Here is a 21937-nt window from a genome sequence, read left to right on the forward strand (position 1 = left end):
AGGACATTCCTCCAAAAAGTACGGTCTTTGTCCCCATGTGCAGTTGCAAACCGTAGTCTGGATTTTTATGGCGGTTTTGCAGCAGTGGCTTCTTCCTTGATGAGCGGCCTTTCAGGTTATGTCGATATAGGACTCGTTTTACTGTGGATATAGATACTATTGTACCTGTTTCCTCCAGCATCTTCACAAGGTCCTTTGTTGTTGTTCTGGGCTTGATTTGCACTTTTTGCAACAAAGACAGAACGCGTATCCTTCCTGAGCGGTATGGCGGCTGTGTGGTCCCATGGTGTTTATACTTGCGTACTATTGTTTGTACAGATGAACATGGCGTTCAGGCTTGGCTGATTTTCTTTTGATTTTCCCATGATGTCAAGCAAAGAGGCACTGAGTTTGAAGGTAGGCCTTGAAATACATCCACAGGTACACCTCCAATTGACTCAAATTATGCCAATTAATTTATCAGAAGCTTCTAAAGCCATGACATAATTTTCTGGAATTTTCCAAGCTGTTTAAAGGCACAGTCAACTTAGTGTATGTAAACTTCTGAACCACTGGAATTGTGATACAGTGAATTATAAGTGAAATAATCTGTTTGTAAACAATTGTTGGAGAAATTACTTGTGTCATGCACAAAGTAGATGTCCTAACCAACTTGCCAAAACTATAGTTTGATAACAAGAAATTTGTGGAGTGGTTGAAAAATTTGTTTTAATGACTCCAACCTAAGTGTATGTAAACTTCCGACTTCAACTGTATGCAACACAGTACAGACTTGGATAAACATTATCCCACTGCTCTGTTTTGCTTGTTTACAGAGGGTCATTTCATAGGGAACGGTCAGAAGCTAGGTCACCAAGCGCTTCATTCATGGTCACATCTTTGCAGTGGTGGAAAAGTACTCAATTGTCACACGGACTGCCAGCCAACATCATTTACAAAAGCAGTATTTGTGTTTTGTGAGTCCGCCAGATCAGAGGCGGTAGGGATGACAACGGTTATATTGATAGGTGCGTGTATTGGAGCATATTGCTGTCCTGCCTGAGCATTCGTAATGTAACGAGTACTTTTGGGTGTCAGGGAAAACATATGGAATAAAAAGTACATATTTTCATTAGGAATGTAGTGGAGTAAAAGTAAATGTATAAACAGTGAAGTAAAGTACAGATGCCCCCCACAAATACTTAAGTACTGTAGTATTTCAAAGTATTTTTAATTAGTTACTTTACACCACTGCTTCTTTGACGTATGAACTCACCACGCTCCTCTTGGCGGTGTCCTCCAGCGATTGGATAACCTTTAACCTCTGATGGAACCTCATCTGCTCGATGACATCAGCACGCAAACTACCAAACTTCTGCTCAGGTACACAGACAGAGGGAAAAGGCAGTGAAGTCACTAATATGTAGAATCGAAATCAATCTCTCCTTGTGCTATGTGATTTGACTTAACAAGCGAGTTGTGTGAAAAAGTCACGTGGTTCTACTAGTCATGTCTTACGTCACAGGATGACTTGATGAGCTGGAACACGTCAATCTGAGGCGGTGGCTCATCTCCACTGRTCAACAGGGCGTGGAGGTGGGGAATGGGCGGAGACACGGTCTGCTTGTTGACAACATTGTCCAGATACCTGTGAGTGAGAGAGAGAGAATCCAATATTTCTCACTCCAGGGCAATATGGCTATAGCTTCTTTAGTCTAGAGAAGTAATGCCATCATTCATAAATAGAAGAAAAAAAACAAGTAAACCTTTCTGTATAGTTACACTATAGTTACCATTCCAATTAAACATTTTGGCTGCGCAATGTGTATTGGTGTCAATTAGTCAGTTCAGTCAAGTGAATTAGGTAAGAAGCACTTGAGACTTTGTTCCTTCCATCCCTTTTATTCCCCCACTCACCGTCCAAGGATGGTCATGGCCTCTCCCTCATCATTGCAGTCCAGCAGGGTGTCCATGTTGGCGTGCAGCACGGCCAGCGCCACTTGGAAGATGACCTTGATGCCCTCGTAGAAGAAGCAGTCGACCAGAAGCACGGCGCTGTCGAAGGGCATGACGCTGAGGAACAGGGTGAGGAACCAGGAGAGGGAGATGGTGGAGATGACTCCCAGCTCCTGCATGTGCTCGTAGAGGAAGGGTAGGCACGCGCGAGTCAGCTCCTCAAACACACCCTGGTCAACGAGAGCACCTGAGAGAGAGAGACTATTTAGAACATACTGTTTAGTAAAAAGGTATGAAATAAGCAACACATTTCAACATACCTCTCATCCATACTGAGAAGCAATGTTCCCTCCCAAAAAAAATATCCATTGCACGTTTACTGTGAACACTGATGCTGTACCCGCTTTAAGATAGTTTTCAGACACTGGTCAAGTAGGCTACTGTGGCTATTTGATCATAATGCAGGCCTACCAGAGTGACCTACCATCATAAACAACGGAGAAAATGCATCCCATAACATTTCAACATGGAAATAGCTGTTCTATCATTCAGCCTACAGTAGCAGCCAATGTGCGGTGTTCAACGTAGACCTACATTCCATGAGACTTTGAAAAAAACATGCAGGGCTTTACATTAACCCGTTTATCCACTTGTCCTTCAGACAAGGAGGTGACTGAAGATGGTGGTGTGTTTGATGCAAGAAACCACTTTACAAAATACAATGCATTATTATTCCCATGCCATTATTACAGAGAATCAGACAAATTATGCTACCCTCTGCCTATTTAGCTTATTCAAGCCGGTCTCAAAATACAACACTGCCCCTTGAAGACACACAAAAAAAGCTATTGATTTCCCTACTCGCTTTTCAAAGATGTCTAAAAATCTACACGTTTTGTCCTCTTGCAGGAAGCAATCACTGACTACAAATGATCTGTAACTGGGCTAATGACTCACTAACTAGCAAAGGATATGAACAAAATGTGCACATGTGGCTACATGCAGCTCTCGCTTTGATCTCAGAACAAGCGCATCTACTCCTGACCGCTCATGCTGTAAACACAGTCAGAGAGTCCAGTTCAAAGTGAATGGAACAGATCCATATCCAGTGTCTTCGGAAAGTATTCAGACTTCTAGACTTTTTCCACATTTTGTTACATTACAGACTTATTCAAAAAAATTATGAAATAAAAACAATTCCTCAGCAATATACACAGAAAACTCCATAATGACAAAGCGAAAACAGGTTTTTAGAATTTTTGCAAATTCTTGTTCAATTGTTGCCATGCCACCTGCAAATACGATTGCTCAGATGTGCGAGTGCCTTTTGAAAAATGTATTTAAATCAAAATACAGAAATACCTTATTTACATAAGTATTAAGACGCTTCGTTATGAGACTCGAAATTGAGCTCAGGTGGATCCTGTTTCCATTGATCGTCCTTGAAGTTTMTATAACTTGATTGGAGTCCACCTGTGGTAAATTCAATTGATTGGACATGATTTGGAAAAGGCACACACCTGTCTATATAAGGTCAGAGCAAAAGGTCAGTGCAAGTCAGAGCAAAAACCAAGCCACGAGGTCAAAGGAATTGTCCGTAGAGCTACGAGACAGGATTCTGTCTAGGCACAGATCTGGGGAAGGGTACTTTTTTTTTTGCAGCAGCAGCATTGAAGGTCCCCAAGAACAAAGTTCGCTCCATCATTCTTAAAATGGAAGAAGTTTGGGAGGTGACCAAAAACCCAATGGTCACTCTGACAGAGCTCTAGAGTTCCTCTGTGGAGATGGGAGAACCTTCCAGAAGGACAACCAGCTCTCTGCAGCACTCCACCAATCAGGCCTTTATGCTAGAGTGGCCAGACGGAAGCCACTCCTCAGGATTAGGGTTGCAAAGGGTCGGAAACTTTCCAGGAAATTGCCGGAAATGTTCCAATGGAAGTTAAGTCTGGGAATTTGGCTTAAATTGAGTTAGCTTATAACAGTGAACCTTTTTTTGTGGGATACACACAAGGCAATTCTAGGTCTTGTGGCATATTTTGGTTAAACTATCCCCAATTCAATGGAATTGCAACCCTCTGCATGCACAGTGCATTTTTCCATCACATGTACCGCTGATTCTCAAGATCTTGCACACTAATGAGATGCTATTGAGCCCATACTACTACCCTGTCTGAGCCAAGGACTACATACTTTTGATTACAATACTGGGTGGGGTGAATATATTTTATATGACATACATTTTTGTTAACTAGTAAATAGTAGCCTACAGCAAAGTGTGTTTAAATAATTTCTAACTTAACAATTTCTGCAAGTTAGTTTTTGCTACGAAGTGGGTTTYACCTTGCTTGAGCCTGCTAACTGAGGAGTGTTAATTCACCTGTTTCCATACATGTTTCATTTTATAACATTTATCTCACAAAGGAGTTGTTTAATCTAACTGCTAAACTATTTATCTGTACATGGAATTGTATTCGTTTTTTTTTTACTCAATTATTTTCCTCATCTTTACAGGAAAATGCCACAGGCACTTCCTGATGTGTGGAGACATTTCACTGCTGCTAATGTAGAAGGACAAGCTGTGTACATTTGCAAATACTGTGCCAAATCATATGTAAAGAATGCAACAAAGATGCAGAAAAATCTGGACAAGCGCATAAAGTTCCCACAGTGCTCACAACAATCAACCTCTGACAAAAGTCCCTCTACCTCTATTCAAAGTGAAAATGATGAATCAGACACCTTATCGATAGCAACAGCTCATGATCCTCCTGCAATCAGATTTTTTTTGACTCAATGGAGGAACGTAGTCAGAGAGATGCTGATGAATGTCTTGCTCGAGCTGTGTATGCAACTGGTTCACCTCTGATGCTCACAGGCAATGTGTATTGGAAGAGATTTCTGAATGTTCTTCACCCAGCATACACCCCTCCAACCAGACATGCTTTATCTACTCATTTGCTGGATGCAGAGTTCAACAGAGTTCAAGTGAAGGTCAAGCAAATCATAGAGAAAGAAGACTGTATTGCAATCATCTCTGATGGGTGGTTGAATGTTTGTGGGCAAGGAATAATTAACTACGTAATCTCCACCCCTCAACCAGTATTCTACAAGAGCACAGACACAAGGGACAACAGACACACCAGTCTCTACATTTCAGATGAGCTGAAGGCAGTCATCAATGACCTTGGACCACAGAAGGTATTTGCACTGGTGACAGACAATGCTGCGAACATGAAGGCTGCTTGGTCTAAAGTGGAGGAGTCCTAACCTCACATCACACACATTGGCTGTGCTAGTCATGCATTGAATCTGCTCCTCAAGGACATCATGGCACTGAAAACAATGGATAAACTCTACAAGAGAGCCAAGGAAATGGTTACGTATGTGAAGGGTCATCAAATTATAGCAGCAATCTACCTCACCAAGCAAAGTGAGAAGAATAAGAGCACCACATTGAAGCTGCCCAGCAACACCCGTTGGTGTGGTGTTATCATGTTTGACAGTCTCCTGGAGGGGAAGGAGTCTCCAAGAAAAGGCCATATCACAGTATGCCGATATGGACAGGCTCATCAAGAGGATCCTCCTGGATTATGTATTTTGGGAGAGAGTGGTAAGCAGCCTGAAACTCCTGAAACCTAAAGCAGTAGCCATTGCACGGATTGAGGCAATGCCTTCCTGTCTGATGTTCAGACTCTGCTTGCAGATCTAAGAAGAAATCCGTACTGCCCTGCCCACTTCACTGTTGCTCCAAGCAGAGGAAACTGCAGTTCTGAAATACATCAAAAAGCGTGAAGACTTCTACCTGAAGCCCATACACACCGCAGCGTACATGTTGGACCCCAAGTATGCTGGCAAGAGCATCCTGTCTGGTCCAGAGATCAACAAGGCCTATGGTGTCATCACTACCGTGTCTCGCCACCTTGGCCTGGATGAGGGCAAGGTTCTTGGCAGTCTGGCGAAGTACACTTCCATGCAAGGGCTTTGGGATGGAGATGCAATATGGCAGTCGTGCCAACATATCTCATCAGCCACCTGGTGGAAGGGACTTTGTGGATCTGAGGCTCTTTCCCCTGTTGCCTCCATCATCCTCCAAATCCCACCAACATCAGCCGCCTCAGAGCGCAACTGGTCCTTGTTTGGGAACACACACACCAAAGCACGCAACAGGCTGACCATTACAAGAGTTGAAAAATGGTTGACCATCTGGGCAAATTTGAGGCTTTTTGAGCCTGACAATGAGCCATCCTCAACAAAGTTGGAAAGTGACAGTGAAGATGAGGCCTCAGAGTCTGATGTTCAAGAGGTGGACATTGAGAAGGTCCAGGGAGAAGACATGGAAGCCTGAGAGGAAGACTACCAAAGCTTTAGTTTCTAGACTATAATTTTACAGATGTATGTTGAAAACGTTTTGGGGAGATGCGATGGATCATTGGGGATCATTCAATATTCCCTTTATTTTGTTGTTCAGTGAAATCATCCCATGTGAAGAGTAGACTCATTTAATTAAAGTTCAATTTGTAACTAAATGTATTTATTTTTCTATTGGAAGGATTTAATCATTTGCAATTATGTCTACTTATGATAAAGGTAAAATGTTTATATAATGGTAAATATATCTAATGCAAAAAACATCTACATTTAAATCGTATTAATATTAATTTGCAGATATTTCCGTTAATTCCCATATATTCCCACGGAAAGTTTCCACCTCTGAATATTCCCAAAAATGTGCAACCCTAGTCAGGATTGAGGAAAAGATGAATGGAGCAAAGTGCTGAGAGATCCTTGATGAAAACCTGCTCCATAGCGCTCAGGACTTCAGACTGGGGTTCACCTTCCAACAGGACAACGATCCTAAGCACACAGCCAAGACAACACAACAATGGCTTCAGGACAAGTCTCTGAATGTCCTTGAGTGGCCTAGCCAGAGCCCGGACTTTAACATCTCTGGAGAGACCTGAAGATAGCTGTGCAGCGACACTCCCCATCCAACCTGAGAGAGCTTGGGAGGATCTAAAGAGAATGGGAGAAACTCCCCAAATACAGATGTGCCAAGTTTGTAGCGTCATACCCAAGAAGACTCAAGACTGTAATCGCTGCCAAAAGGTGCTTCAACAAAGTACTGAGTAAAGGGTCTGAATACTTATGTAAATTTTTTTGTTTTTGCTTTGTCATTCTAGGGTATTGTGTGTAGATTGATGAGAAGAAAAAAACGATTTGATACATTTTAGAATAAGGCTGTAAAGTAACAAAATGTGAAAAAAAAGTCAAGGGGTCTGAATACTTCTGAAGGCACTGTATAGCATTGGTCTATTTGCATATAGGCCTACTGCAGCTCTGATTGGTTATGCCTCACTGGTCTGTGTAGAGTACGGGCTGAGTCGTGCGTGTTAATGCAATAGAATCCTACTCCGATGYGTTCTCCCCACAACAAAATCTCTTGCATAGTTTGTTTTGTTTCGGTATATTGCATTAATATTGCGTTGATTCGATCACAATTCCCACAGTAAAGGGAAACGTTGATAGTGTTTAACTAAGGGGGAAAACTCTAGAAAGTTGAGTGAAGTTCAATCTCGTGCTTCTGTGTGGGCTGATATTTATTTCGGCGCGGCAGTCCGATGGGAGCTGCGTGCAGTTTAGAGGGATCATTGCTGAGAAGGTGGCATCTTAGATGTGCAATCGTGCTTGTTCCCCAGACATTCGTTCAATTTTGTAGAACGCGTCCCCTATTCTGATTATCAACTATTGTCAAACACGTGTGGAAAGACAATGCTCTTCCTAAATAGTGTGCAGGGAATTCTACTAGATGAAAAGCCGAAATGAGTATGACATCCTGGCATTTAAAGCATTCTCAATTTTCTAAATTTCACATACTATAGAACGTTCTATTTTTCCATACCCAAATAACCTACTAATTTAGAGCACAAGTATAGGTATTGGGACACGGTCACTGTGTGACTACTATAAATGTAATTTGAGTGACGGCCATTTGAAGGGCAATGAACCAAGAATGGGCTTGTCTACCCTATCAAACACTCTGAAATTAGGGGATTTGGAGGAATCTTAACAGAGAATTCTTTCCTAAGCGTGTAGCGAGCGACAAAACAAAGACATAACCCAACGGAATTAAATACAAGTGTGTGTCTATGAGAGGTTGTGTCAGTCACTCACCCACCACCCTGGTGTTGTAGTAGTCAGGCAGCATCCTCTCACACAGAGCCACCAAAAGCCAGAAGGCCTCCTCCTCCGTACAGTACAGCAGCAGTACCGACGTCACAATGTTCATCGCCTGGAGAGCGAGAACGGTTCAGTGATACATAGGTTTATAACAGAAAGAGACAGATAAATTAACGCAGAGGAAACACCGCTGTAAAGGTTAAGTGTGGCACTGCAGCATGGCGGAATCATTGCCACCACACCAAAAGAAACTAAACAGTTTCAATAGAGTTCTGTAAAGCACATTCGCTTTTCTTGGTAAATAGATAATCTGTCTGGGTTCAGCACAGTTCTAAAGGTTATTTAGCTCTGTGAGCGGTGGCAGGCAGCCTGCAACACAAGGATCACAGAGAGCCAGTGACCAGTGCTCGATAGACGACATGCGGCGCGAAACACAATTCACTTGAATCACCYGAGTGCTCCTGCGTGAGAAACTGCAAGGTACTTGCTTGTTTGACTAATGATAGCTAGCCAACTAGTTAACTACATAAGCTAGCTATAACCTAAAAACTTTACTATCAGAATGTAGGTCTATAATACTGCTGCCACAATTGTAACGGCAACTAGCTATCCAATATCCACAAGTATGTTGATGATAGAAACATGGTTAACTAGCGTTACTAGTCTAGCAAGTTAGCTAGCTAGTTCGTTTGGAACTGTATCAAGTGCAAGCAAGATAGCTACATTTATCGGTCTTCGATTAGATTTTTTCTCTCAGATGAGTTTGAAATATTTCCAGCCACAGCAGCGAAAGAGAAAATGGGCGCAGGAACAAGAGTATCAGGTAATGTTAACTTAGCTGGCTTTTTCTTTTTATTGAACCATTATTTAACTATGCAAGTCAGTTAAGAACAAATTCTTATTTACAATGACGGTGGGTTAACAGCCTTGTTCAGGGGCAGAACGACAGATATTTTACCTTGTCAGCTCGGGGATTCGATCTAGCAACCTTTCTGTTACAGGCCCAACGCTCTAACCACTAGGCTAACGTTAAATTAGCCTGAATTAAATTAAACTTTCTTTAATTAGCTAACTCTTTAACTTCTTTGGGACTGTGGGGCAGTATTGAGTAGCTTGGATAATAAGGTGCCCAGAGTAAACTGCCTGCTACTCAGGCCCAAAAATGCATATAATTAGTATTTGGATAGATTTGGATAGAAAACACTCTGAAGTTTCTAAAACTGTTTGAATGATGTCTGTGAGTATAACAGAACTCATATGGCAGGCAAAAASCTGAGAARAAATCCAACCAGGAAGTGGGAAATCTGAGGTTTGTAGTTTTTCAAGTCATTGCCTATCGAGTATACAGTGTCTATGGGGTCATATTGCACTTCCTAAGGCTTCCACTAGATGTCAACAGTCTTTAGAACCTTGTTTGAGGCTTCTACTGTGAAGGAGGAGGGAATGAGAGCTTTCAACCAGGTGTCTGGCAGAGTGCCATGAGCTCAGTCTCGCGCGCTCCCGTGAGAGGTAGCTGCGTTCCTTTTCCGTTCTAAAGACAAAGGAATTCTCAGGTTGAAACATTATTGAAGATTTATGATAAAAACATCCTAAAGATTGATTCTATACATTGTTTGACATGTTTCTACGAACTGTAATATGACTTTTCGTCTGAACTTTCGCCTGGACTTGCCTGCGCCTCCTGAGTTTGGATTTGTGTACTAAACTCGCGAACAAAAAGGAGGTATTTGGACATAGATGGACTTTATCGAACAAAACAGACATTTATTGTGGAACTGGGATTCCTGGGAGTGCATTCTGATGAAGATCATCAAAGGTAAGTTAATATTTGTAATGCTATTTCTGACTTTTGTGACACCTCTCCTTCTTTGGAAAATGGCTGTTTTTCTGTGACTTGGCGCTTACCAAACAATCGCAAGGTGTGCTTTCGCCGTAAAGCGTTTTTGAAATCTGACACAACGGTTGCATTAAGGAGAAGTTTATCTATATTTCCATGAATAACACTTGTATCTTTTATCAATGTTTATGATGAGTATTTCTGTAATTTGATGTGGCTCTCTGCACTTCCACCGGATGTTTGTTTGAGACAATGCATTTCTGACCATAACACACCAATTTCAAATGAGGTTTTTGGACATAAAGATTAACTTTATTGAACAAAACACACATTTATTGTGTAATATGAAGTCCTGTGAGTGCCATCTGATGAAGATCATCAAAGGTTAGTGATTCATTTAATCGCTATTTCTGACTTTTGTGAGGGCTCTCCTTGGCTGGAAAATGGCTTTGTGGTTTTCTGTGACTAGGTGCTGACCTAACATAATCGTTTGGTGTGCTTTCGCCGTAAAGCCTATTTGAAATCGGACACTGTGGCTGGATTTACAAGAAGTTTATCTTTAAAATGGTGTAAAATACTTGTATGTTTGAGGAATTTTAATTATGGGATTTCTGTTGTTTTGAATTTGGCACCCTGCAATTTCACTGGCTGTTGTCGAGGTGGGACGCATATCCCAGAGAAGTTAAAAGCTTAAGCTATCGTTTTTAAAACAAGTGTACGGCTTACTTTACTGTACAGAGAAGAAACAGAATCCCGGGAGTGAGGTAGGGACGCATGACAGACAGAATGGAGCAGAGGAGAAATGGAAAAAGAAAAGGAGAGGAGAGCAGAATGGAAGAGGAATGGAGAGCAGAGTGGAACAGAGGAAAGGAGAGAGCCATGAAGGGAGCTGGAAGGAGAAAAGGAGAGAGGAGAGCAGAGTGGAACAGAGGAAAGGAGAGAGCCATGAAGGGAGCTGGAAGGAGAAAAGGAGAGCAGCGTAGAACAGAGGAAAGTAGAGAGTCAGGAAGTGAGATGGAAGGAGAAAATGAGAGAGCCTCCCTACACTGGCTTCCTGTTAAGGCAAAGACTGATTAAGGTTTTACTGCTAACCTACAAAGCATTACATGGGCTTGCTCCTACCTATCTTTCCGATTTGGTCCTGCCGTACATACCTACACGTACACTACGGTCACAAGACGCAGGCCTCCTAACTGTCCCTAGAATTTCTAAGCAAACAGCTGGAGGCAGGGCTTTCTCCTATAGAGCTCCATTTTTATGGAATGGTACCCATGTGAGAGACGCAGACTTGGTCTCAACCTTTAAGTCTTTATTGAAGACTCATCTCTTCAGTAGGTCCTATGATTGAGTGTAGTCTGGCCCAGGAGTGTGAAGGTGAACGGAAAGGCACTGGATCAACGAACCACCCTTGCTGTCTCTGCCTGGTYGGTTCCCCTCTCTCCACTGGGATTCTCTGCCTCTAACCCTATTACAGGGGCTGAGTCACTGGCTTACTGGTGCTCTTCCATGTCGTCCCTAGGAGGGGTGCGTCACTTGAGTGGGTTGAGTCACTGACGTAGTCTTCCTGTCTGGGTTGGCGCCTCCCCTTGGGTTGTGCCGTGGCGGAGATCTTTGTGGGCTATACTCGGCCTTGTCTCAGGATGGTAAGTTGGTGGTTGAAGATATCCCTCTAGTGGTGTGGGGGCTGTGCTTTGGCAAAGTGGGTGGGGTTATATCCTGCCTGATTGGCCCTGTCCGGGGGTATCATCGGATGGGGCCACAGTGTCTCCTGACCCCTCCTGTCTCAGCCTCCAGTATTTATGCTTGCAGTAGTTGTGTCGGGGGGGGGGGCAGGGTTTCCCCAGGTCTTTATATCTGGATTATTTCTCCTGTCTTATCCGGTGTCCTGTGTGAATTTAAGTATGCTCTCTCTAATTCTATTTCTTTCTTTCTCTCTCTCGGAGGACCTGAGCCCAAGGACCATGCCTCAGACTCCTTGCTGTCCCCAGTCCACCTGTCCGTGCTGCAGCTCCAGTTTCAACTGTTCTGCCTGTGGCTATGGAACCCTGACCTGTTCACCGGATGTGCTACCTGTCCCAGACCTGCTGTTTTCAACTCTCTAGAGACAGCAGGAGCGGTAGAGATACTCTCAATGATCGGCTATGAAAAGCCAACTGACATTACTCCTGAGGTGCTGACCTGTTGCACTCTCGACAACTACTGTGATTATTATTATTTGACCATGCTGGTCATTTATGAACATTTGACCATCTTGACCATGTTCTGTTATAATCTCCACCCGGCACAGCAAGAAGAGGACTGGCCACCCCTCATAGCCTGGTTCCTCTCTAGGTTTCTTCCTAGGTTTTGGCCTTTCTAGGGAGTTTTTCCGAGCCACCGTGCTTCTATACCTGCATTGCTTGCTGTTTGGGGTTTTAGGCTGGGTTTCTGTACAGCACTTTGAGATATCAGCTGATGTAAGAAGGGCTATATAAATACATTTGATTTGAGAGAGGAGATCAGAAAGAAGGAGAAAAAGAGGAGTAAGGCCAAGTGCGAGCCACCAGCAATCCGGATGGGACCCTAAGTGACTTAAAATTGACAGACTGAAGCCGTGGCTATATACAGTTGAAGTCGGAAATTTACATACACCTTAGCCAAATACATTTAAACTCAGTTTCACAATTCCTGACATTTAATCCCAGTAAAAATCCCCTGTTTTTGGATCACCACTTTATTTTAAGAATGAGAAATCTCATAATAATAGTAGAGAGAATGATTTATTTCAGCTTTTATATCTTTCATCACATTCCCAGTGGGTCAGAAGTTTACATAAACTCATTTAGTATTTGGTAGCATTTCCTTTAAATTGTTTAACTTGGGTCAAACATTTTTGGGTAGCCATGCCTCCTGACAGAGCTGGTGTAACTGAGTCAGGTTAATAGGCCTCCTTGCTCACACACACACTTTTTCAGTTCTGCCCACAAATTTTCTATAGGATTGAGGTCAGGGCTTTGTGATGGCCACTCCAATACCTTGACTTTGTTGTACTTAAGCCATTTTGCGCACATACTTTGGAAGTAATGCTTGGGGTCATTGTCCATTTGGAAGACATTTGTGATCCAAGCTTTAACTTCCTGACTGATGTCTTGAGATGTTGCTTCAATATATCCACATAATTTTCCTCCCTCATGATGCCATCTATTTTGTGAAGTGCACCAGTCCCTCCTGCACAAAGCCACCCCACACAATTAATGCTGCACCCAGTGCTTCATGGTTGGGATGGTGTCTTCGGCTTGCAAGCCTCTCATTTTTTCCTCCAAACATACCGACGTGTCATTATGGCCAAACAGTTCTATTCTATTTTTGTTTCATCAGACCAGAGGACATTTCTTCAAAAAGTATGATCTTTGTCCCCATGTGGCAGTTGCAAACTAGTCTGGATTTTTATGGCGGTTTTGGAGGCAGTGGCGTATCTTTGTTGAGTGGTCTTTCCGGTTAAGTCGATATAGGAACTCGTTTTACTGTGGATATAGATACTTTTGTTCCCGTTTCACTCCCAGCCAAGGTCTTTGTCTGATTGATTTGCACTTTTTCGCACCAAAGTACGTTCATATCTAGGAGAACAGAACATGTCTCTCCTTCCTGAGCGGTATGGGGCTGCGTGGTCCCATAGTGTTAATACTTGCGTACTACTGTTTGTACAGATGAACGTGGTACCTTCAGGCATTTGGAAATTGCTCCCAAGGATGAACCAGACTTGTGGAGGTCTACAATTGTTTTTCTGAGGTCTTGGCTGACATCTTTTGATTTTCCCATGATGTCAAGCAAAGAGGCACTGAGTTTGAAGGTAGGCCTTGAAATACATCCACAGGTACACCTCCAATTGACTCAAATGATGCCAATTAGCCTATCAGAAGCTTCTAAAGCCATGACATCATTTTCCAAGCTGTTTAAAGGCACAGTCAACTTAGTGTATGTAAACTTCTGACCCACTGGAATTGTGATACAGTGAATTATAAATGAAATATCTGTCTGTAAACAATTGTTGGAAAAATGACTTGTGTCATGCACAAAGTAGATGTACTAACCGACTTGCCAAAACTATAGTTTATTAACAAGAAATTTGTGGAGTGGTTGAAAAACAAGTTTTAATGACTCCAACCTAAGTGTATGTAAACTTCCGACTTCAACTGTAATACGCCACGTGGTAAGTCAAATTTCCTTTAATTAGGCTAAGGGCTAAAAATGTTTGTGCATATTTAGTCTGTACTAGTCTACAGTATTATGTGTTTAKTTCTGAGCCAACTCCACCAACCTCGATGACCCAATGGGTCTGGGCGCATTCAACATCAAGGAGGAGGAGGAGAGGAATAGGCCAGGTGAAGACCAAGACCAGAGAGGAGGTAAAAACATTTGTTTTCAAATGCTGTGATGAAACCAATGTTACATCATGTGTGTTAGATAAACTAAAACAAACAGCTATTAATCACTTATTTTCTGTCATGGATCCATATCTTCTTTGCCTCCAGGACAGCTTAGACCAGAGGTTCCAACACCTGGAGATTCTGGGGGCCTTCAGTGTGTTGGGACCTCAGGCTGTGTTCTCTAGTGAGAGGATAAACACCTTTAACCTGACCCTCTTCTCCAGGCAGTTCTTGCAAGAGCCAGAGGCTGCTGTGCTGCAAGAGTGGCCCTCTTATAAGCAACATGTGCTAGTTGGAGCATTCAAGGTATGGCATGAGTGTGACAATCTTTTGAAGAGAACATTTTAGGCCAGTGTTGACCAACCCTTTTTCCTGTTGAACTACCACTCTTGTTGGCTCTTCTTTAATGGTGTACATATTTTTGTTTTTCATGTATTTCAGGGGTTTGACCAGCTGACGGCAATGACAAAGCTGGCCTCGCAGTTTGATGAGTGGGGGCAGTCTACCCCTGCCTTAACCAGCTGGCATGCAAACGCACCGACTATACCAGTGTCTTCCGTTAATTGTAAGAGGGTGTAAGAACATTTACATGTGAAAGTAGATCCTCTTTGTCCCTCTCCTTTCTCTTATTATTCTTTCTGTTATTGCAGGTCAAAACAGACTTGAGGAATAGACTGCAGGGAGAGCATCTCACCGCCTGCATGCGGCTCTCCATCAACACCCCCCCCATCAAGGAGTTCAATTACAAATATTTTTCCAAAAGCCCAGAAGAATAAAGTGCTYTGACAAGCTGTAAACTATGTCAGAACTAGGTTTTTGTCAGAACCTAGACAGAGATTTCCAACGCCCTCCTTTTGTAATGAACATGACTTAGTGGGCTCTAATTCATGTTCAGTCAAATGTTCCTCTGTTAATTTTGTCAAGATAAACATTTTTATTTCAGAAAGAAGGTCTCTGTTGTGTTTCTTTAGATAGCTGCACTCAACCTTAAATTGCATCCTGTATACTATAATCATTTTACCAATACGTAATTGAGCTCATTTCTGGGGGAGGAAATTATATTTTAGACAGTGAGGTTTTTCCTTTTAAAAAGTCACCAGAACTAAGTCAACAGAACCAAGACCCGAACCCCCCCCCCACCCCCAATTACCTTTCCCCCACAGCTAACAAATTCTCCAGAGGAAACACTGCTTTACAGTAATGAATAAACAGTTTATGGGTCAATGAGAAGCCACCAGGATAAGAGTAGTCACCCTGAGAATCATTTACAGTCAAAGAACCTAGTTAAAATATCATGATTATGTTTCAAGAAAACATTCACGCTTTGTTTTAGATGACATTTTCCTGGTATTTTCTAATTATAGCTATGGGCACATTCTACTACTTCAAAGAATTCAACTCAATTGGCCAGTATCAGGAACCAAATGGTTAATTTCAGTTAAATAAAAGCCAAATTATTAAGACATTCTTGTGACATTCTTGTGAAGTGGAAACATGTAGGAGCAACAACAGCTCAGTGGTGAAGTGGAAGACCACACAAGCTCACAGAACGGGACCGCAGAGTGCTGAAACGCATAGCGCGTAAAACGCGTCTGTCCTCGGTTGCAACACTCACTGCCCAATTCCGAAATGCCTCTGGAAGCAACATCAGCACAAGAACTGTTTGCCGGGAGCTTCATGAAATGGTTTTCCATGGTCGAGCATCCGCATACAAGCATAAGATCACCATGCACAATGCCAAGCATCGGCTGGAGTGGTGTAAAGCTCGCCGCCTTGTAGCAGTGGTAACATGTTCTCTGGAGTGATCAATCACGCTTCACCATCTGTCAGTCCGACGGACAAATCTGTGTTTGGCGGATGCCATGAGAACGCTACCTGCCCAAATGCATAGTGCCAACTGTAAAGTTTGGTGGAGGAGGAATAATGGTCTGGGACTGTTTTTCATGGTTCGGGCTAGGCCCCTTAGTTCCAGCATACAATGACATTCTAGACGATTCTGTGCTTCCAACTTTGTGGCAACAGTTTGGGGAAGGACCTTTCCTGTTTCAGCATGACAATGCCCCGTGCACAAAGCGAGGTCCATACAGAAATGGTTTGTCGAGATCGGTGTGAAAGAACTGGCCTGCACCTCAACCCCATCGAACACCTTTGGGATGAACTGGAATGGCGACTGCGAGCCAGGCCTAATCGTCCAACATCAGTGGCCGACCTCACTTGTAGCTGAATGGAAGTCCCCGCAGCAATGTTCCAACATCTAGTGGAAAGCCTTCCTAGAAGAATGGAGGCTATTATAGCAGCAAAAGGGGGACCAACTCCATATTAATGCCCATGATTTTGTAATGAGATGTTCGACGAGCAGGTGTCCACATACTTTTGGTCATGTAGTGTAAGTAAGAAATTGTAATATAAAGACTAAGTCAGTGTTGATAATGTGGCCCTGCGATAGACTAGCGTCCTGTCCAGGGAGTGTACTTGTGCATCAAGCTACATCACACTACAAAAACTTGATGTTTCTGATGTGTGGACAAGGCTACTTACAATGTTGACCACCTGCATAGTTTAAAAAAATGCTGTACAACCCCCCCCCCCCCCCCAGAAAAACAAAACAAGTCGGCATACCTGGCAGTATCCTATGCCAGGGTTGCGGCAGGCATAGGCAGTGAGGACCCTGCGGAGGGCAGCGATGCCCATCTCATTCTGGAAGGCGTGGTGCTCAGGCATGGAGCGGTGCAGGTCCCTCTCAATCTCCTCCGTGGCCAGGGTACAGCGGCCCATGGCCTGCTCCACCCGCTCAGCGTAGTAGCCAGGGTGGGTGTCCATCTCATTCTGAGCTCCTGGAGAGGGGATGGATTGATTGATGGATGGGGGTAAGTGGTTAACTCAATAGATTATAAGACAGACACAGACAATATGGGTTTGTCAGTGGGCAAAGTATTTCATGTTTAGATCCTTTTGATTCTAACCATTGTAAAAAAAAATATATGTAAAAAAAGTCAGATTCAGACAACTGGTAGTTTCTTTGTTGTACCATCAAAAACATGGTTAACCTTTACATATTTGCTAGAAAACACTAATTCAAGGGATTCCTGAAAACAGAATTTAGACTAGTCATTAACTCTCACTCCAGATATCATTGCATGACACAATCCTGTTCATTTAGCCCCGTTTATTAAGTGCTACCATTTTAACATAGTATGACACATCCACATAGCAACACAACTTATGGGCTCAGTTTCGTAACCGTTACTTAGCTAGACCATATGACTCAGGAGTCCAGGGAGTCAGCTGATCTCAGATGAGTCAGACAAGAAAGACGGAGGGGTCAGCTTGTTGACATCGCACCACTAGGTAACAACAACACTTCCCTAATAACCACGGCAACAGAGAGACTGAAACATACACTACCTTCACAAGGTAGGAGTGACTGCTGTCCTTGATACCAACCGAATTCTGATGTGGATGTAGTCTTGACACACACAATGCTTGCTTGCACACAGACTCACTTATTCACAATGAGTATTGTTCACTGTTTTGCTAACATGGTGGCAACACAGTGAACAACGATATTAAGAACATAGAGCTGGCGGGTTATACACTACCGGCAAGAGAGAAAAACAGCCTCTGGTAAGACACGGGGCGGGGGCCTATGCATTTATGTAAACAAAAGTTGGTGCACGATATCTAAGGAAGTCTCAAAGTTTTGCTCGCCTGAGGTGGAGTATCTTATGATAAGCTACATACGTCACTATTTAACCAGAGAGTTTTCATCTGTTATTTTCGTAACTGTCTATATACCACCACAGAGCGAGGTTAGAACTAAAACCGCACTAAATGAACTGTATTCCGCCATAAGCAAACAGGAAAACACTCATCCAGAGGTGGCGCTCCTAGTGGCCGGTGAATTTAATGGAGGGAAACTTAAATCAGTTTTACAGAATTTCTATCAACATGTTAAATGTGCAACCAGAGGGAAAACAATTCTAGACCACCTCTACTCCACATACTGAGACGCGTCCAAAGCTCTCCCTCGCCCTCCATTTGGCAAATCTGACCATAACTCTATCCTCCTGAGTCCCGCTTACAAGCAAAAATTAAACCAGGAAGCACCAGTGACTCGGTCTATAAAAAAAGTGGTCAGATGAAGCAGATGCTAAACTACAGGATTGTTGTGCGTGCACAGACTGGAATATGTTACGGGATTCTTCCGATGGCATTGAGGAGTACACCACATCAGTCACTGGCTTTATCAATAAGGGCATCGAGGACATCATCCCCACATTGACTGTACGTACATACCTCAACCAGAAGCCATGGATTACAGGCAACATTCGCACTGAGCTAAAGGGTAGAGATGCCGCTTTCAAGAAGCGGGACTCTAACCCGGAAGCCCTCCGACGAACCATCAAACAGGCAAAGCATCAATACAGGACTAAGATCGAATCGTACTACAGCGGCTCCGACACTTGTCGGATGTGGCAGGGCTTGCAAACTAATACAGACTACAAAGGGAAGCACAGCCGAAAGCTGCCCAGTGACAAGAGCCTACCAGCCTACCCTAAATAACTTCTATGCTCGCTTCAAGGCAAGTAACACTGAAACATGCATGAGAGCATCAGTTGCTCCAGACGACTGTGTGATCACGCTCTCCACAGCCGATGGGAGTAAGACCTTTAAACAGGTCAACATTCACAAGGCCGCTGGGCCAGACGGATTACCAGGACGTGTACTCTGAGCATGCGCTGACCAACTGGCAAGTGTCACTGACATTTTCAACCTTTCCCTGTCTGAATCTGTAATACCAACATGTTCAAAGCAGACGACCATAGTCCCTGTGCCCAAGAACACTAAGGTAACCTGCCTAAATGACTACCGACCCGTAGCACTCACGTCTGTAGCAATGAAATGCTTTGAAAGGCTGGTCATGGCTCACATCAACACCAGTATCCCAGAAACCCTAGATCCACTCCAATTTGCANGAGTAAGACCTTTAAACAGGTCAACATTCACAAGGCCGCTGGGCCAGACGGATTACCAGGACGTGTACTCTGAGCATGCGCTGACCAACTGGCAAGTGTCACTGACATTTTCAACCTTTCCCTGTCTGAATCTGTAATACCAACATGTTCAAAGCAGACGACCATAGTCCCTGTGCCCAAGAACACTAAGGTAACCTGCCTAAATGACTACCGACCCGTAGCACTCACGTCTGTAGCAATGAAATGCTTTGAAAGGCTGGTCATGGCTCACATCAACACCAGTATCCCAGAAACCCTAGATCCACTCCAATTTGCATACCGCACTACCAGATCCACAGATGACGCAATCTCTATTGCACTCCACACTGCCCTTTCACAACTGGACAAAAGGAACACCTATGTGAGAATGCTATTCATTGACTACAGCTCAGCGTTCAACACCATAGTGCCCTCAAAACTCATCACTAAGCTAAGTACTCTGGGACTAAACAACTCCCTCTGCAACTGGATCCTAGACTTCCTGACGGGCCACCCCCAGGTGATAAGGGTAGGTAACAACACATCCACCACACTGATCCTCAACACGGGGGCCCCTCAGGGGTGCGTGCTCAGTCCCCTCCTGTACTCCTTGTTAACGCATGACTGCACGGCCAGGCACAACTCCAACATCATCATTAAGTTTGCTTATGTCACAACAGTGGTAGGCCTGATCACTGACAACGATGAGCCTATAGGGAGGAGGTCAGAGACCTGACCATGTTGTGCAAGGACAACAACCTCTCCCTCAACGTGATCAAGACAAAGGAGATGATTGTGGACTACAGGAAAAAGAGGACCGAGCACGCCCCCATTCTCATCGACGGGACTGTAGTGGAGCAGGTTGAGAGTTTCAAGTTCCTTGGGTAGTGCGTACGGCCCAGTACATCACCGGGGCCAAGCTTCCTGCCATCTAGGACCTCTATACCAGGCGGTGTCAGAGGAAGGCCCTAAAAATCGTCAAAGACTCCAGCCACCCTAGTCATAGACTGATCTCTCTGCTACCGCACGGCAAGTGGTACCGGAGCGCCAAGTCTAGGTCCACAGCTTCTACCCCCAAGCCATAAGACTCCTGAACAGCTAATCCAATGGCTACCCAGTCTATTTGCCCCCGCTGCTACTACTCTGTTATTATCTATGCATAGCCACTTAAACAACCCTAACTGCATGTACATAATTATCTCAATTACCTCAACACCGGTGCCCCCGCACATTGACACTTTGACTCTGTACCGGTACCCCCTGTATATAGCCCCGCTATTGTTATTCACTGCTGCTCTTTAATTATTTGTTTTTCTTATCTCTTACTTTTTTCTTAAAACTGCATCGTTGGTTAAGGGCTTGTAAGTAAGCACCATGTGACAAATACAATTTGATTTGATTATATCCTCCCTGAAAGACTAGACACCCACACTCATTTCACACTCAGGCACAAACAACTGCTAGCAAATCAAATCTTATTTGTGACCTGTAGACCTTACAGGGAAATGCTTACTTACAAGCCCTTAACCAACAATGCAGTTTTAAGGAAAACAAGTGTTAAATAAATAAAAATTGATAAGTAAAAAATAAAAACATTCATGAGAAGCAGTAAAATAACAGTAGCAAAACTATATACAGGGGAGGGGGTACCGGTACAGAGTCAATGTGCACAGGTTAGTCGAGGGAATTGAGATATGTACATGTAGGTAGAGTTATTAAAGTGACTATGCATAGATAATAAACAGAGTAGCAGCAGCGTAAAATGGGGGGGGGGGGGGGGGCAATGCAAATGCAATGCAAATAGTCTGGGTAGGCATTTGATTAGCTGTTCAGGAGTCTTATGGCTTGGGAGTAGAGGCTGTTAAAACCTCTCTGGGATAGGCGGGACGCTTGCATCCCACTTGGCCAATAGCCAGGGAAAATGCAGAGCGCCAAATTCAAATAAAATGATAATAAAAATCAAACTTTCATTAAATCACACATGTACGATACCAAATTAAAGCTACACTCGTTGTGAATCCAGCCAACATGTCAGATTTCAAAAAGGCCTTTCGGCGAAAGCATAAGTTGCTATTATCTGATAGCACAACAGTAAACAAAGAGAGTGTAGCATATTTCAACCCTGCAGGCGCAACACAAAACGCAGAAATAAAATATAAATCATGCCTTACCTTTGACGAGCTTCTTTTGTTGGCACTCCAATATGTCCCATAAACATCACAAACGGTCCTTTTGTTCAATTAATTCCGTCCATATATATCCAAAATGTCCATTTATTTGGCGCGTTTAATCCAGAAAAAAACAGCTTCCAATTTGCTACATCACTACAAAATATCTCAAAAGTTACGTGTAAACTTTGCCAAAACATTTCAAACTACTTTTGTAATATAACTTTAGGGATTTTTAAACGTTAATAATCGATCAAATTGAAGACGGGTCTATCTGTTTTCAATACAGGAGGACAACAAACTAACGCTACTTTTCTAGTCTTGTGCAACTCTCAAACAGTACACAAAACGTTACACTGATTCAAGATGGCCGTACTTCTTCATTGCACAAAGGAATAACCTCAACCAATTTCCAAAGAC

The 21937-nt window shown here is 43.3% G+C and overlaps 1 protein-coding gene across 4 annotated transcripts in view; it reads right to left on the bottom strand.

The window, feature by feature from the left end:
• LOC111965817 (TBC1 domain family member 9B) overlaps positions 1-21937 on the bottom strand; it is a 56115-nt gene that overhangs the window by 10699 nt on the left and 23479 nt on the right. For all 4 annotated transcript variants that reach the window (XM_023990148.2, XM_023990147.2, XM_023990146.2 and 1 more), the window contains 5 exons: positions 16975-17189; positions 8107-8224; positions 1897-2182; positions 1498-1627; positions 1256-1354 (listed from right to left, as the gene is read on the bottom strand). In XM_023990148.2, coding sequence (XP_023845916.1) covers positions 1256-1354; positions 1498-1627; positions 1897-2182; positions 8107-8224; positions 16975-17189 — 848 coding nt within the window. The remainder of the gene's footprint in view (positions 1-1255; positions 1355-1497; positions 1628-1896; positions 2183-8106; positions 8225-16974; positions 17190-21937) is intronic.

The sequence above is a fragment of the Salvelinus sp. IW2-2015 genome, linkage group LG6.2 (genome assembly GCF_002910315.2).
Source record: "Salvelinus sp. IW2-2015 linkage group LG6.2, ASM291031v2, whole genome shotgun sequence".
Classification (NCBI taxonomy): Eukaryota; Metazoa; Chordata; class Actinopteri; order Salmoniformes; family Salmonidae; genus Salvelinus; species Salvelinus sp. IW2-2015.